The 15,974-nt window shown below is 44.6% G+C and overlaps 1 protein-coding gene across 15 annotated transcripts in view; it reads left to right on the plus strand.

The window, feature by feature from the left end:
* TRIP12 (thyroid hormone receptor interactor 12) overlaps nt 1-15,974 on the plus strand; it is a 1,120,962-nt gene that overhangs the window by 633,401 nt on the left and 471,587 nt on the right. For all 15 annotated transcript variants that reach the window (XM_085634980.1, XM_085634991.1, XM_085634979.1 and 12 more), the window contains one exon: nt 11,141-11,282. In XM_085634980.1, the coding sequence (XP_085491106.1) occupies nt 11,141-11,282 (142 nt within the window). The remainder of the gene's footprint in view (nt 1-11,140; nt 11,283-15,974) is intronic.

Consider the following 15,974-nt stretch of genomic DNA (forward strand, 5'->3'; position numbering starts at 1 on the left):
CTAATGTGCGCTCCCTTTGAGCCTCTTCATAATTGTCCTCTTCGTCTGCTGACGCTTAAGACTGCTTTTCTGGTAGCCATCACCTCGGCTAGACGGGTGAGTGAGCTCCAGGCTTTATCTTCAAAGCCTCCTTTTCTCTCTGTTCATCCGGACAAGGTTGTCCTTCGGCCTCGTCCCTCCTTTCTTCCGAAAGTGGTGACCCCCTTTCATCTTGGGCAGTCTGTCACCTTGCCCACCTTCTTTCCGCCTCCGCATCCTTCCAAAGAGGAAGAGAGGCTCCACCGTCTGGACCCAAAACGTGCGCTCTCCTTTTATCTGGACCGCACAAAGCAGTTCCGGGTGGACGACCAACTTTTCGTTGGATACGTGGGTGCTAAGAAGGGGAAAGCTGTGCACAAACGGACCATCTCTCGGTGGGTCGTTTTGTGCATCAAAATTTGTTACTCCTTGGCAAAAAAGGACCCTCCTGTTGGGCTGCGCGCCCATTCTACTCTGGCCACGGCGGCTACTACTGCTTTGGGACGAGGTGTCGCTTTGCAGGACATCTGTCAGGCGGCAACGTGGGCTTCGCTACACACCTTTGCCAGGCATTATTGCCTTGACAGCCAAATCCGGAGGTATGGCTTCTTTGGCCGTTCTGTCCTCCAGGACTTTCTGGTGTGATCTTGGTTCGCAGACCCACCACCGGGGATGGTATTGCTTGGGTATCTATTCTAAGGTGAGGAATCTAACTAACGTGTTTCTTTCAGATGAACAAGTTACTTACCTTCGGTAACGATGTATCTGTAAGAAACATTAGTTAGTTAGATTCCTCACCGACCCACCCATCCTCCCCGTTCTGCGAACTGACATCTAGGGTTAAGGTTATCCTTTTCAGGCCCCTAGATTTTCTTTTTGGCACCAGTGTCGGTCTTTGCATGGCTCTGCGTTCCTGGCGCGGAAAGCTATGTACAAGAACTGACGTCAGCGCGTGAGGGCGGCGTCTAAGTACTCCGACGTCATTCCGGCGCACGATGCCGACGACGGGCGCGGAGCCGCAGACGACGCCTAGCGACGCGCAAGGGGTATTGCTGACGAAAAATCTTCCGGATCCAGTCTGACGCCTGGGGATATTCTAAGGTGAGGAATCTAACTAACTAATGTTTCTTACAGATACATTGTTACCGAAGGTAAGTAACTTGTTCTTAGAAACGCAAACATGAGTCAAGTGTCACCCTTTACCATATTCCTTTTGAAGAGGTAGAATGTGGGTACTAGCCCCTTCCCTCCTCCTCCACTACGTTCCCCTACACCAACTTCTCCACCTTTGCTGCATTTACTGATCACACACTAACTCACCACCACCTGATGATGGAGATGGGGGGGACAATATTTTACCAATAGACCCCTGGAAGGATTATGTCACAGATTCATCCACAAATCTTTACCCTGCAAAGCCTTCTCCTCCTGACAATGTAGTATATCTAGAATTATTTGCTGGAGCTGCAGAATATCATGGGGTACAGTTACATAAGGAATCTCTAGAGGAAGATTTCCTATTTGAAACGATAAGTAGCACACAAAGGGCTAGCCACACTTTACCTATGCTTATAGGTATGATGAGACATGCCGTTGATATCTTTAAAGATCCCAGTGCGTGCTCGCATTCTCACCCTCAGAATTGATAAATACAAGCCTGCCCCCTCAGATCTAGTCTTTAGTAAAGGACAGTTACCACAAGGCTACCTGGTGGTCTCTAATGCCCGTACACTGGCCAATTCACAGACTACAGGGGATGCTAATCCCCCCCCCCCCCGACAGAGTAAAAACTTTTGGACGCCTCCAGTAAACTAATAGCTGCCCAAGCAACAAATCACTGGAGCATTGCCAACACCCAGGCACTGCTAGCCAGATATGAAAAGATGCAAAAACAGTTGATGGACAGAACAGTGTCATACATTCACCCCAGTACAGAGATCTGGGCCTAAATCCATCGTTTATTTGCTCACCATGCCATTCCAGTTTGGACCCAGCCATATGCAAATCAGTCTTGGCCCTGTGCCTCATGAGAGCAGTGCAGTCCGAACTGCGAAGCCAGGTCCTCCCTAGACTGGAAACGAGCATCGTAGGACCGGTTTCGGGGTTTCACCCCTCTTCAGGCAGGATAGCTTTATTCCAGTGGCATGGAGAGCACTGCTCTCAGGGTATTTAGCAAATGTCTGACAGTAATCGCAGCACATCTGAGAAGACAACACATCATGTATTCCCATACCTGGATGACTGGATCATCAAAGCTAGAACTTACCAAATGTGTCTCCAACACATTCAAACCACTATTCACTTACTTCTCTAACCCGGGTTTACAGTAAATGTGTGAAAGTCTAATCTACAGCCTTCCAACACACAAACTTATCTGGGAGCCACGATAAATGCTCAGAAAGCTCTAGCCTCTTCCAATATAGCCAGGATTCACAGTATTCCGTTCCTTCTCACTCAATTCAAGCCCAACCAATCATTAGCAACAAAAGTATTCATGCAACTGCTAGGGATGATGGCGTCTTGCATTATAATTGTTCCCCACGCAAGACTTCACATGCTTCCCCTTCGACAATGCTTAGCAAGTCAGTGGAACCAGTCGCTGGGTCAGTTTACGGATCTAGTGTTGGTAGATGGCCACTCCCATCGTGCTCTGCAGTGGTGGAACCCACAAAATCAATCCAAAGGGTATCCCTTTCTCGACCCTGTTCCACAGACCGTGCTAACGGCACCGCATCGTTCACTGGTTGGGATGCTCATCTTTAAAGTTACACAATCCAAGGATTATTGAGTTTCAAGTACAATAACCTCCATATACATCACCTAGTGCTACTAGCTGTGTTTCTAGCGCTCAAAGCCTTTCAAACTAACCTAATAGGCAAAACTGTCCTAGTCCGCACAGACATGACAGCTATGTACTATATACAACAAGCATTTGCAATGCAATAGGTCTTGCATTTACTCGAGTTTAAGCTATTGGCATTTGAAATGACAATGACTTTCATTTATCTTTTAAAAACCAAAACATAAATAAAAGGCATTATTATTTACAATGCCAATAGCTGAAATTCTCGTAAATGCGAGACCTATTGCATTGCAAATGCCTGTTATAATGCGTTGATGCAGCACGAGCAATGTGGGGCTTGAAAAACAAAATGCAAATAAAAAACTTGAGCATATGCCAGATCTCATAACCTGCTTAAAACGAACGGAGAAGGACTAAAACGTATTTGGCCCTCTGCAATAACCATAAACAATAATAAGCAAAGAAAAGAGATTATACAGGTAGAGGGAACGACAAGTAGATCTACATTTAGGGGAATACATGTAGGCCAACCCACGGGAAAGGAAAGATGAATACGAAAAGGAGGAAGGTAATTAATGGATTCCGTCTGAAAGAGGACGAAGTGTGTGAACTGAAATCTGCTTGATTACAAGTAACTGGTTTAATCTTTTGATAAGTGCGCCACATGATGGGAGGTAGGGGATGCGGGCATCTTGCCAAGATCAAAGGATGTTCTCTAGTAGGAAAGCCGGGATTAGACCTGGAGTATTCAGGGTGCACAGGCACAGCCCCCTCACCTGGGAAGACGACGGCTTTGTCCCTACGTGTCCTGTCACAGCCAAGGATGTTACTGTTCACACTGTAGAAACACTGCCCTGTTCTCAGCTAAGGAAAGGTTCCCTGAAGAATTAATCTTTACTCAGTAACAGCAAGCACGAGGCAGGCTGGTGTGGCACGTGCACAGACAAGGCAGTATTTACAGTGTACACAACACAGACACAAAACATGGAGGGCCGCCCTGACACCTCTGCTGACTCAGCCCGCCCAAAAGAAGAGAAATACTTACTGCTGGGAAACTCTTACACATTTATAATTGTGTGTTTTTGCCTTGATATTCGACTAAGAGATGCCCAATCATCGGTAATTGTGAGAAAGTGGCACTGTATATACTGTTCCCTAATAGGTACAGGGTGTACAGAGTCCACAGTCCCCAAGGGTTTGACAGAGGCTAAAGTTGGATATAACCTTACTCTCTAAAGTGGTAGCTTGGTCGAGCAGTAAGGCAGTATCGGAGGACAGTGTAAAGCATTTGTTGTACACACTCAGCCAGCAAATGGTCTCACTCTCTCAATAACTGAACTCTAGGCCAATGGTTTATATATAAAAAATATATGCTTGTTTTATTTTAGAACCAACAATAGGTATTAAAATATACTTTCTGAAAATGAGATGCTTTATATAAATACTTTTGCAGTATGCAATTGACTTTTGTAAACAGTTACAAGTGGTTGCAATAGGCAACACTATTTTAAACACAACAATGCATTGAGCTCAATGGAAATTTCAAGTTATTTGCAACAGATTACTTTTAGGATTACTTTTGGAATTCCAGGACTGGATCCTGGATTCAGTCCTGGGTCAGTACTTGGAATCAAGTGATAAAAGTCTACTTAATTACTGTGATGATTTTTAGACAATATTTAGCTATTTTAAAAGTTGGCACTTAGAAAATATTTCATAGAAAACAGTCAATGATTCCCTATGGCAGAAAATTCAAGTTGCAGGTATAGTATGTTCTTGTTACTTTTGTAATCCAGTACTGGGTGCCTAGACTCAGTACTGGGACCTTGATCCAAAACAGGTAAGTAATTACGTTTTCAGATATGATACGATTTTTAAAGAATATTTAAAGATTGCAGAAATTGACACAGAAAAACAGTCAATGATTGCCTATGGGAGAAAATTGGGTTACTGGTAAGGACAGTCGTAAGTATTTTTCAGAGTCGGTGCTGGGCACCAAGATCCAGCACTGGGAGCTCACCTAAGAGCAGGTGAGTATTTTCGTTTTCGATACTCTGCTGATTTTTGGTGAATATTTTAAGTTTTGAAAAGTCCACACTTAGAAGAAATTTCAGGAAAAAGCCAGTCAATGTTACCCTATGGAGAAAATTGAGTTATCGGTTTAAAGGTAAGTACTCGACTGGCAGAGTTAAGGTTCTGGGCATAGACTCAGGGGTCTCCCTGGGTCAGGTAGGTAAGTTATTTCACCCTCAGCGGCACAAGGGCGGCCGGGTGCAGAGAGAGTTAGGCCCAATGTTATCCTATGAGAGATAGGGGGGCCTTGGTTGATGGCTGCTGACTAGCAGGCCACGCGGCTGTGGGAGCTGGGCTCCTGGTCACTTACTCAGGGCAAGTGGGGAAGTAGATAGGAGCCTTCGGGCGCTCAATTGATTTCAATGGGAAATCTCCGGTTTAGAAAAAGACTGCAAACTCTGGGACGAGGATTCTTCAGGTGCCACCACCACTTCGAGAGGTAAGTTGGGTAGTTGGAGGATAGGTAGGTACCCTGGGATTGGGCACAGGGGGCCACGGGGCGCCGGGTGCAGGGCTGCATTTTGGTGTCGGGAAATCTTACCCTCTGTTGATCGTGGTTTGGGGGGGCACCTGGTTCTGAGGCTGCAGGCTTCTTCAGGAGTGTTGAGGGAGGTCCTTGGGTGCCGGACTCGGGGTCACAGTCGCCGTGGGGTCGTCCTCGTGGTCTTTGTTCACTCCGGCACAGGCCAGGCTTGGCTGGTGCAGTGTGTGCTGGGTTTGCGGTTCCGGGCTGCTGCCAGGGATTAGAAGTAGATTTTGAGTAGAGCCTCTACTCATGGGAGTCCCAGGGGTTTAGAGTCAAAAGGTAGCCAGGTCCTCCGGGGTTTGTGAGGTTACTGGCCACAAGAGATGCCAGGTTGGAGCAGGAGCAGGTTCGACAGGCCCGTAGGGCTGGGGCCAAAGCAGTTGGTGCCTTCCTGTTCTTAGCTGCAGGGCAGGTCTTATTTCTTCTAGCTCTTCTTCGGATCTTGGAATCTGGGGAAGGAAGGTTCAGGGTGCCCCTAAATACTAGATTTAGGGGCGTTACAGGTAGGTGAAGGGCAGGGACCAATGGGTCCCTGTCCTGGGTGGGTACACCCCCTATCCTGCCTCTCTCCTGTGGGAGGGGGGCAGTAGCCTAATCCTGATTGGGCAGGGCTCCCCACCTTCAAGATGGCGCGAGTCCGGGGATGTGCCTCACCTCGCCTCCCCCACCTGAGTGGTGGGGTTGGCAGGCTGGCACATCCCCTGTTCTTATTGGGGTTTCCGGCCAAGCTTTCCGCCAGAGTGGGGGGTTGCAGTGGCCTGGGGAAGCTCACAGAGGCGGCATGCCTTCGAAGCTTCCCCCTGCCCATCCTGGGGGAGGAGATTTAGCACCTCGCCCAGGATGTGCATTGTTGCAGACCCAGGAGAGCAGGGGCTCTCCTACCCAGGGGTCCAACAACATGTCTGCTGTGTGGCAGCCTAGGCAGCCTCAGAACAGACGTGGATTATAGGTTAGGTTTCAGGGGTCTCTCTAAGATGCCCTCTGGGGTGCTTGGTACATTAAATCCCACACTGGCATCAGTGTGGGTTTAATGTGCTGAGAAGTTTGATACCAAACTTCTCAGTCTTCACTGCTGCCATTATGGTGTTGTGGAGTTCGTGTTTGACGAGCTCCCAGCACCATGTACTCTTAAATGGCAGCACTGCACTTACAGGGCCCAGGAATGGACCTGCGCACTGTAGGGGCACAGGGCTCCTGCCTCTGTGACCACACCACTGGCATAGGGCACCCAGCTAGAGGGGTCGCTGATGTATGCCAGGGCAGTGTAGGTTGTGGGCATGGCACACAGGGATGTGTGCCATGTCTCTGTTTTGTCTTGTACCCAGACACTCAGCCTGCCAGGGCAGTGTGTGTGTTTTAGGGTACAGGGCCTCTAAGGGTGGCACAATGAGTGCTGCAGCCCTTAGAGGCCTTCCCTGGTCACAAGGCCCTGGGTGCCTAGGGAACCACTTACCAGGGGCTGACATGTGGCCAGGGTTTGCCAATTTGGTTTTAAGGTTTTTGTTTTAGGGAAGGAACATAGGCCCCTGGGCACCTGATTGGCAGGAGTCCAGGGCACATTCAGTCAAAGTACATTCAGCAATTCAGCAAAAAGTGGGGGCATACCATGCAAGAAAGATGGCACTTTCTCACACTGGGTCTCTAAGGGTGGCACAATACGTTCTGTAGCCCTTAGAGGCCTTCCCTGGCCACAGTGCCCTTGGTACCTGTGGTACCATTTACAAGGTTCTGACCTTTGATCAAAGAGTGCCAATTGGGTTTTGTCTTAATGCAGTTTTAGGGAAAGAACATAGGCCCTGGATATCTGTTTGGCTGGAACCCAGGACTCATTCAAAGTATATCAGCAGTTTAGCAAAAAGGAAGGGGGGGGGGTGTCAACCATGCAAAAAGAGGGCACTTTCTTGCAAAGGACTATTTAAGTGGGTGCCACAATTGGGGATGCAGTCTCACTGGTCACATAGTACCACTTGACCAGGGAATTGCAAGTAAATTAGGCCGATGGGGTTTAAGCGATTTCTACCATGTTTTAAGGAGAGTGCACAGAAAAAAAAGTTTTGGAACTTTGGAAAGCTCTCTCCAGAGCTTTAGGGCAATCCCTGGGGAAAGAGTACCCGACCAGCAGTTCCTTGGTGTCTGGTTGAATTTCAACTGCTTCCTTCTGGAGGCTCCCAGCCTCTCTTGGTAAAAAATTAAGTCTCAATCTGCGGTGGCACTTAAAATGTTTCCAGCAAGAAATTTCCAAAGCTCTGGAGGAACCGACCTGCTTCAAGTGTCCGGCTTTTAGTTGCACAACAGCAGCTACAATTTCAGCAACGGTATTCTGAGGGAGGATTTTACTCCTTAAAATGTGACAAAATCCCTTTCTGCAGTGGAACTTTATAACATTTTCAAATGTTAACCAATGGGGGAGATTGGTCTTGAAGAAAGGCTGAAGGCTCAGGCTAGGAGGTTGGATGAAGAAAACCCACAGCTTCCCAGGTAAGTAGAGATGCTAGTGGGCATAGGGAGACCGAAGGTTAAGGTCCCCAAGGCCTGGGGCTTTGAGTGCAGGAGTGACATTAGGCATCGGAATTCTCTTACTGGGCAGTTCGCGTAATAGGGAGTTTTCAAGTTGAGGCTGCAGATGTCGAATAGGAGTCTGGCAACTGTCAGCCCACGGTGGACTTAGACGCGCGGGGGAACCTTGCAGGACCGGCGGACCACTTGGAATCGGACCGTGAGCGTCTCGTGCAGAGGTGTATCCCGAGGAGAGTTCACGTTTCCTCAGGGCAGAGTTCTTCTTCTTTGCAGATGTTTTCTTCTGCACATGTCCGCTGGCCACGGGAGATTAGGAGTCTTTTTTGAAGGCAGGCAGTCCTCCCTGGGTTCTAGAGGTCGCTGGTCTGCGGGGAGAGTCTCTTTTCTTCAGTAGGGTCTTTGAGGTCCGCAGACAGGCCGGTAGGGCTGGGGCCAAGTCAGTTAGTGTCTTCAGTCTTTTCTGCTGCACAGCTCTTCTTCGTATGTCGTCTAAATCTGATTTCAGTTTCTTGGGGTGCCACCTAAATACTACATTTCAGGCATTACAGTGGAGTAACAGGTAGGGACGAATGGGTTCCTTACATTGCATGTCTACACCCACTATTATACCACCCTCCTGTGGGAGGGGGCAAAGCCCTAGCCCTGTTTGGATAAGTCCCATCATCTTCAAGATGGTGGGCACTGAAAAGTGCGCTTTACTTCATCTCCAGCCCCTGAGGGGTGGAGTTGGCGAAGGGGGTCACACCTCCTATTAAGTTTCCTGCTGGTTATCCTGCAAAAAGTGGGGGTTTGAACCAGGGGCTCTGAGGTGCCCACTGGATACACATTTAAATAAATCCCACACTAGCATCAGTGTGGGTTTATTAAAAGGAGTTGGTTGGTACCAAACACTCCTGTGTTCAGTGAAGCCATCATGGTGCTGGGGAACTCGAGTTGGCGAGTTTCCAACCCATGTACTCCCTATTGATTACCTAGCACTTACGATATTAAGGAATAGACTTAAATATTGTTGGGTTATATCTGCTCATGCAGGTATGCCCACACCTGAGATATAGTGTGCCCTGCCTTAGGGCTTGTAAGGCCTGTTAGAGTGGTGACATACGTATAACTTAGGCAGTGCTGGTTGCAATGGCAAACTGGCTGTGTGCCATTTTGACTTTGTCGTATTTCACTGCACTAAGACATGCAAGCTGCAGTAGCATTTCCTTGGTGAGGGGTCCCTAGGGGACCTTGGGATCCCATGCCCTAGGTACCAAGGGTATCATTTACTAGGGAGTTCCAGGGGCTGAAGTTGCCAAGCGTAGTGCAGTTTTAGGGAAGAAGCACTAGCACAGCGAACCTGGTTTACAGTAACCCTGTGCACTACAATTAAAACTACATCATTTTCCAGGTAAAAAGTGGGGGTCTACCTTTGTCTGTCAAAAGAGGCACTTTCTCATGCTTGGCAACATCTATTTTTCCACCGCTGAGAGTGCGCAATGTCTGCACATTGAAGTTTCCTAAGCTGCTCTTGCTTTGAGACTCGTTTCTCTTGGACTCGAACATGAGACTCTTGTACCCCTTTCTGCTGATACCACTCTTGCCCAGAGTCCTGAAAAAAGATCAGGAACGACTGAGCGCATGTCATCCTATTGGCCTCAGACTGGGCACAGAGAGTATGCAATCCTGAGCGCCTAGGCATAAGAAACTGTTTTCCAATCAGGCTGCCCCTTGGAAGGGTCTTCTGTCGCAGGAGCAGGGCCGCGTCCTGCATACCAACCTACGCACACTCCATCTTCATGCTTGAAGACTGAGCAGCAACAGTTGAGTTTTTTCGATTGTCCTACCGAGGTTGTTGATGTTATTCTGGCAGCCTTGCGTCACTCGACAATATCTGTATACACCTGCTATTGGAACAAGTTTGGGGCTTGGTATTCAGGCAAGCACTTTAACCCACTTCATGCCAAACTGTCAGGTATTCTTGTTTGTTAAAGTTGGCCCAGCAAGGCCTTGCTCTGGATTCTATTAAAGGGTATATGTCAGTTATTTCGGCTTTTTTGCAGTTGGCGGATCAGTCTTCTCTATTTAAGTCACCAGGTTTGCAGCACGTTTCTGCCTTCACCTTTCATTAAGCCGCAGTGGTATTTGAATTTAGTTTTGACCTACCTGATGTGGCCTCCCTTTGAACCCATGCATCGTTGCCTTCTAAGGCTGTTGACTCTCTAAACGGTCTTGTTGGTGCACATTACATTGGCCCGGAGGGTGAGCAGGCTTCAGGCTCTTTCAGTTCAATGTCCATAGACTACCTTCTACCATGACAAACTGGTTCTCCGAACATATGTCTCCTTTCTCCCTAAGATTGTGACTCCTCTTTGAGGCTCCATCGGTTGGCTTCAAAGAGAACTCTTGGATTTTATATTGATCACTCGCATCAGGGAACACTGACTAAATGATCATTGTTTCATTGGAGTTACTGGATAGCAAAGCATTGTAGAAGAGAACCATCTCTCGATGGATCGCTCTCTGCATTAACATCCACACAATGGCGAAGAAGCATCCTCTACAAGACTTGTGGGCTTACTCCAAGAGAGCGAAGGCTGCCACTACTGCTTTAGCACTTGGGGTGCCTTTCCTTGATGTCTGTCACAACCATTCTCATGTGGGCACCGAATGTTTCACAAAAGAAACTGATGTCAACGCACTGATGTGGCACCTATGTAGGCATCATGCACGTCCCATCCAACACGCCTCCGTGGGTGCAATCTACCAGTACACAGAGGTACTGCTCAAGAATTTTCGCATCTATTCTGGTGCCTGAGGAATATTCCAAGGTACATAATCTGTGGTTAAATAGTCTTTACCAGAATAAAGCGTTACCAAAGTTAAGTAACTTGCTCTTTACAAATGTTTTGTCACAACAGTATGCTGTAGAAGCCATTAGAAGTGAGAAGCTTAAAGTGTACATTAATGGTCAAATATTTAATACTTTTCTCTCTATGCATGTAACACAAAAACATTCAGGACACAAAAACTCCTGATACTTGGTCTATCTGAGTTGACAATCTGTCTTATTTAAATGTGAAGAGAAGCGCCTCGATGCTCTTAAGTACCTGGATACTCTCATGGGTGACTAACAGCACTCTGCAAATATGCCTTACATTATAAGTGTTCATTTTTTTACTTCTTGGATTTACTGTTCACTAATAATTTGCATCTTTCTGTAGTGAAAAAATTAGAGGTTGGATTAAGGAGCAGGCGCATAAATTTGTGGAACGCTATTTTAATTCGGAGAACATGGATGGAAGTAATCCTGCATTAAATGTTCTACAAAGACTTTGTGCTGCAACTGAACAGCTCAACCTTCAGGTTAGGATAAAGATTAATATATTTTTGTTATTATTTTAGTATGCACGGGACATTGCCTTGCACAGATTTTTATACATTTTCATTTGTGCTCATTGATTACAAACATTGTTTCCATATCTATGCACATGCAGTGCATACTATTGTCTGTACATTTTTATGTGTTTTTTGTATGTACTCAAATTCCATAATTAGATTCACATCAGCAGTTTTATGAACAAAATATTTGTTGCAGATTGCAGTACTGCAACTAATCATTGACCGGATGTCATGAAATGTAACTTGTTAATTTGAGTTAGTATCTATTTTTATATAGACATGTGTGCCGTGCCTTCTTTGTTTCTGAAAGTCCCTCTAAATTCTTCAACTTGTGTCCCATTCTAGTCTGTAGTCATCTCAGGAATAGATTCCTGCACTTTTAGTGAATAAGAGGACAATTCTTTGAGTTTGGAATCTGACTGGTGTTCACCATGAGCCACCTGTGAAGCAACACTAATCTTCCACTGAAAGCGAACTCGTGTATTTTCGTTTGTTTCTTGAGTTTAGAATCTCATGTCAAATCCATCTTTGTCAAAGATACCAAAATTCTTTCACTAGTATCTAGACATTTTGGGTCAAATAATGTAAACGCATAACAATCTGTGGACTTATGGTCTTCTGGAAAACAGAATTTGCAAACCAGGCTTTGGAACCAAACTTTCAATTGCAGTTAGAAGAAAAGTTGAATAAGGTGCGTATGCTATAAAATGTTGATGAGGCGTCTCAAAAAACAACTACCCTGGTACACGTTCTCTGACCTTGTCAGCGACCTATGTAATACAACTTTTCTCCTTGGTGTCAAATTGTACCCTGGCCGTTCTTTGCTGCTTTGTGAACATTTTCATATGGTCACTTTTTTCCTGTTCTCTGGAGCCCTTCCAAAACACCCCCAAGCACGCTAGTGGAATAAAAATCAAAAATGAAGGTTGTATATAGTGACCTGGTGGTTATAATGGTTGAGTTACACTAAATCCGCCATTGTAGAGGCAAAACCTTCAACTACTTTAAACTTTTGAGAAATTCTGGACCCAGCCTTTAGATTAGGAGTCTCCAACAAGTTGATCAGTCTATCTTGTAGTACTTCGATGCCTGTCACTGCATTTCAAGAACTGTAGCTTTGAGGCCAGAAAAGGGGTCCTGTTAAAATAGTTTCGCTGTTGAGCGTTACGTAAACAATTAATACATGCCTCAGAGCACACTGTTTAAAAACCATCACAATAAAACTATGGCATGCGTAATGACCAGTGTTAATGGGATTTGTTTCCATAAAGTCACAGGCGGTAAAATATTTGGAGTTGTTGAAATGTATTTACATGTCTTTCTTTTTCTCTTTTCTTTCTTCCTTTCTCTTTATTTCCTTTCTCTTTTCTTCCTTCTGTTTTTAATTCTTTTAATGTTCTCTTGCTTTTTCCATTGATTATTTTTTTCCTCTCCCCATTTATCTTTTTTCTCCATCTTTCAGCCTTTCTGACCCTTTGTTTATATTCGTTCTCCCTTGTTTTTCTTTCTTTTTTCTTTCGTTTATTCTGACTTTCTCGCTTTTGCTTACTCTCACACTGTTTCTTTGTTTTTTTCTTTATTTACTTAAGTCCTTCCTTCCTTCCAGCTTGCCCTTGTTCCCTTCTATCTCTTCTACTCTGTGCATTTTCAATCCCCTTAGCTTTTTTCTATCTTTCCTATTGTTTTCTATTTTGCTCCTTTCCTATTTTTAGTATTCCTTCTCCTCTTTATTCCTGCCATAATTTCCTTCTCTCCTTTGTTCTGTTTTATTCTTTCTTTGTTACCTTCATTTGTTTCTTTCATTCCTGTATTTCTCTCTACCCTTCCTTCTTTTCTTTCCCCTTCCTACATTTCTATCCCTATGTCATCTGCTTTCTTGATTCCTTCTTCAAATTCCATCTTTTCTTCTCCTTCCTCCTTTTTCTGTCCCTCTTTTCTTTCTCGCTCCGTCATTCTTTCCATTCTTCTATCTTTTTCATAATTTCTTATTTTTCTTTCCTCCAATTTCTCGTTCACTCCTTTGTTCTATTTTTTTTCCGCTGTTTAGAGGTTTTTAACTTCCTAAATCGATCTCTTCATTTATGAATTTGTGTTTTAGATTTGCCTCAGAGGTATACTTATGGGAATAGGGATGGCTGTAGTAGTATGTTTACATGTAGAGCACTATGAAGTGTGCATGTACCTTTTCTTAATCTTAAGTCGTTTAGTCCGTGACAATCTCTGGACATCAACAAATTGATTTTATGGCAATTAGCCAGAAAAGTGAAGTCTTTCAGGTTCCTCTTCGCGTAAGCGAGGATAGTGTCTTCCTGTGTATTGCATGACCACAAAATCATTGAAACGCTTCTCACAGATGATTCACAAAGGAGAGTAAAGGCACAACACTGTTTCTTGCGGACCGAACAGCTCCACAATCTTTGCACAGCGGATGTTTCCCTGCCATTATTGTCATCTGCTTCCGGCATCAGGACTGGGTGCTCTAGAGGCAGTGTTCAAGTAGCCTGATATTTTTTGTGTGGCAATCTAATCCATAACTCAGAACTTTTTTCTCGGATCTGAAGTAGCTCTCACTATAGAAATGTTTGGAGGCCCCCTGCTCTATATAAAAGAATAATTCAGAGCATGTGAATCTACAATAGATTCCTGTTCCAAAACCCTTGTTACTGGTATATAACTGGTTTCTTCAGCTCCAGACTGAAGATCGACCCAAACAAGAAGCTCGCCTTAAAATCAAAAAAGAGGTTCAACCATAAAAGTAGTTTCAACCTCACAACTAAATGGAGTCTCCTAAAGAGTCTTGTGCTGCCAAAGAAGAGCAACCTGAAAGGAAGTTCATGCTTTATCTGCAGTTCAGCCTTGAAAGTTGGTTGGGTTCAAAAGACAAAAAAATGGAGATGGTTAATGGTATGGGGTAACAAGATGTTGGTGCTTGCATTTCCACAGATTTGAAGAGACTTGATGTGAGGCAGAGAACAAACACTTAAAGCCAGAGATAGGTGTCCTGTGAGTCCACAGATTTTTACCTTCAGACACCTATTCCACAGGATTAAGAGGAAGGTTATACTTTGTATAATCCTTTTCAGTGGAACTTGAAACTGTTCCCCTTTCTGTTCCGTAGCCCACTTCTTTTCCAATTCAGACAGAATGTGAGACTGGATAACTGTGGATGGATAACTGTGGCAGGAAAACCTGTTTTGCCAGGAGCATAGTGATACTTGCTGTACTAGTATCAAATTGATGCCCTGACAAAAAGATGTTTGCCGAATTGAAATAATGACTCTCAATGAGATTTATTGTCATACCATCAAAGTGCACATTATTATTGGGTTTTTGTCTATGCAGGGGGGGGGTTGATTTTTCTATAACATTTGGAACATTTTTGCGATACTCTTGAGATGTATGACAAAACTTGAAAAATCTTTTTATTTCTCCAGATAATATTCCCCAAGGAGAGAGTAAATATAAGGCAAGGCCTTAGCTTATATATCAGGTTATACATAGAGGCAACCACTATGGCTGTTTATGCAGTCATAATGTTCATCGATTATAACTGATGGTGGGTGGACCAGCTCCATGCAAGGAAAATTAGATAAGGTGCTACTTGCAGTCACTGCATTGAGCTGGTGTAGATGCCATTAAACAATCATCACAACAAAACTGAAATAGCAAGGAAAATGCCACTTTTTCATTAAAGGCACTGGCACCTCTACTTGGCATATCGACAATGTAGGAGTTTCCACCTCCCAGAGTTACTATGGCCAGTGAACTCCATCCACGTTAATGTTATGTAATAGGAAGGCACACTGACTCCAGCCCTAGACTTTTCTGAACAGATATGCATGTCAGTTAATTTCAAGGTGAAAACATTAAAATAGATAAGGTTTCTGCAAGACGGTATATAGGAGACAACACTGGGTGAGATATATAGATGACATATTTAAATGGGAACATTAGTTACTTATTTTCACATCCTGTTGAAACATTCACCACGCCATTACTTAATTTTTATGGCAAGTGGCAAAACTCAATTTGAAATGCTTCTGTTTAGAGTAAAGTCAGCCCCAGGAGTGTCTACCAAATGTCTAGCAGTTGTTGCAGTACATGTTATGAACTTATTCTTGTCAACCCTTCCATAGCTAAACCGTCCCAAGCAGATGGTAGATGTGCTTCTCCGTCTTAAACAGTAGGCGTGGTAAAGAAAAGTCATCTATTCAGGTGCATGACATTTAGAACCTTTTGAAATTTACCCTCAACTTAGTTGTGACAAAAGCTTACTGACCAAGCAGAGTTCTGGCTTTTCTTAAACCGGTTCTTCTTTACTACATGTTACGGTCTCCAAAAGTGAGGTATGTGAAGAAACTGCTGGCTTGACGACATCCCTCATGGATGCTTTATTACAAATGCACCCTATGCAGAACTGCTTTGCATATAATTCGACTCAAGTGATTGGGGTTTGGCAGCCTCTAGTGTTATTGCCACTCAGAATATTGAACTGGGGTAAGTGGTGAAGTGCAATATTTTACCTGGAAGACTGGTCAGACACCTGTTACAGATGACCATTTCATCAAATTAATTCCATGTTTAGACTCACATGACCTACTTGAAAGGTAAGTGATCATTGAGAAAGTCACAGCTGCATATTATATAGCTGGCGCT

The sequence above is a fragment of the Triturus cristatus genome, chromosome 11 (assembly GCF_964204655.1).
Source record: "Triturus cristatus chromosome 11, aTriCri1.1, whole genome shotgun sequence".
NCBI classification, from domain to species: domain Eukaryota; kingdom Metazoa; phylum Chordata; class Amphibia; order Caudata; family Salamandridae; genus Triturus; species Triturus cristatus.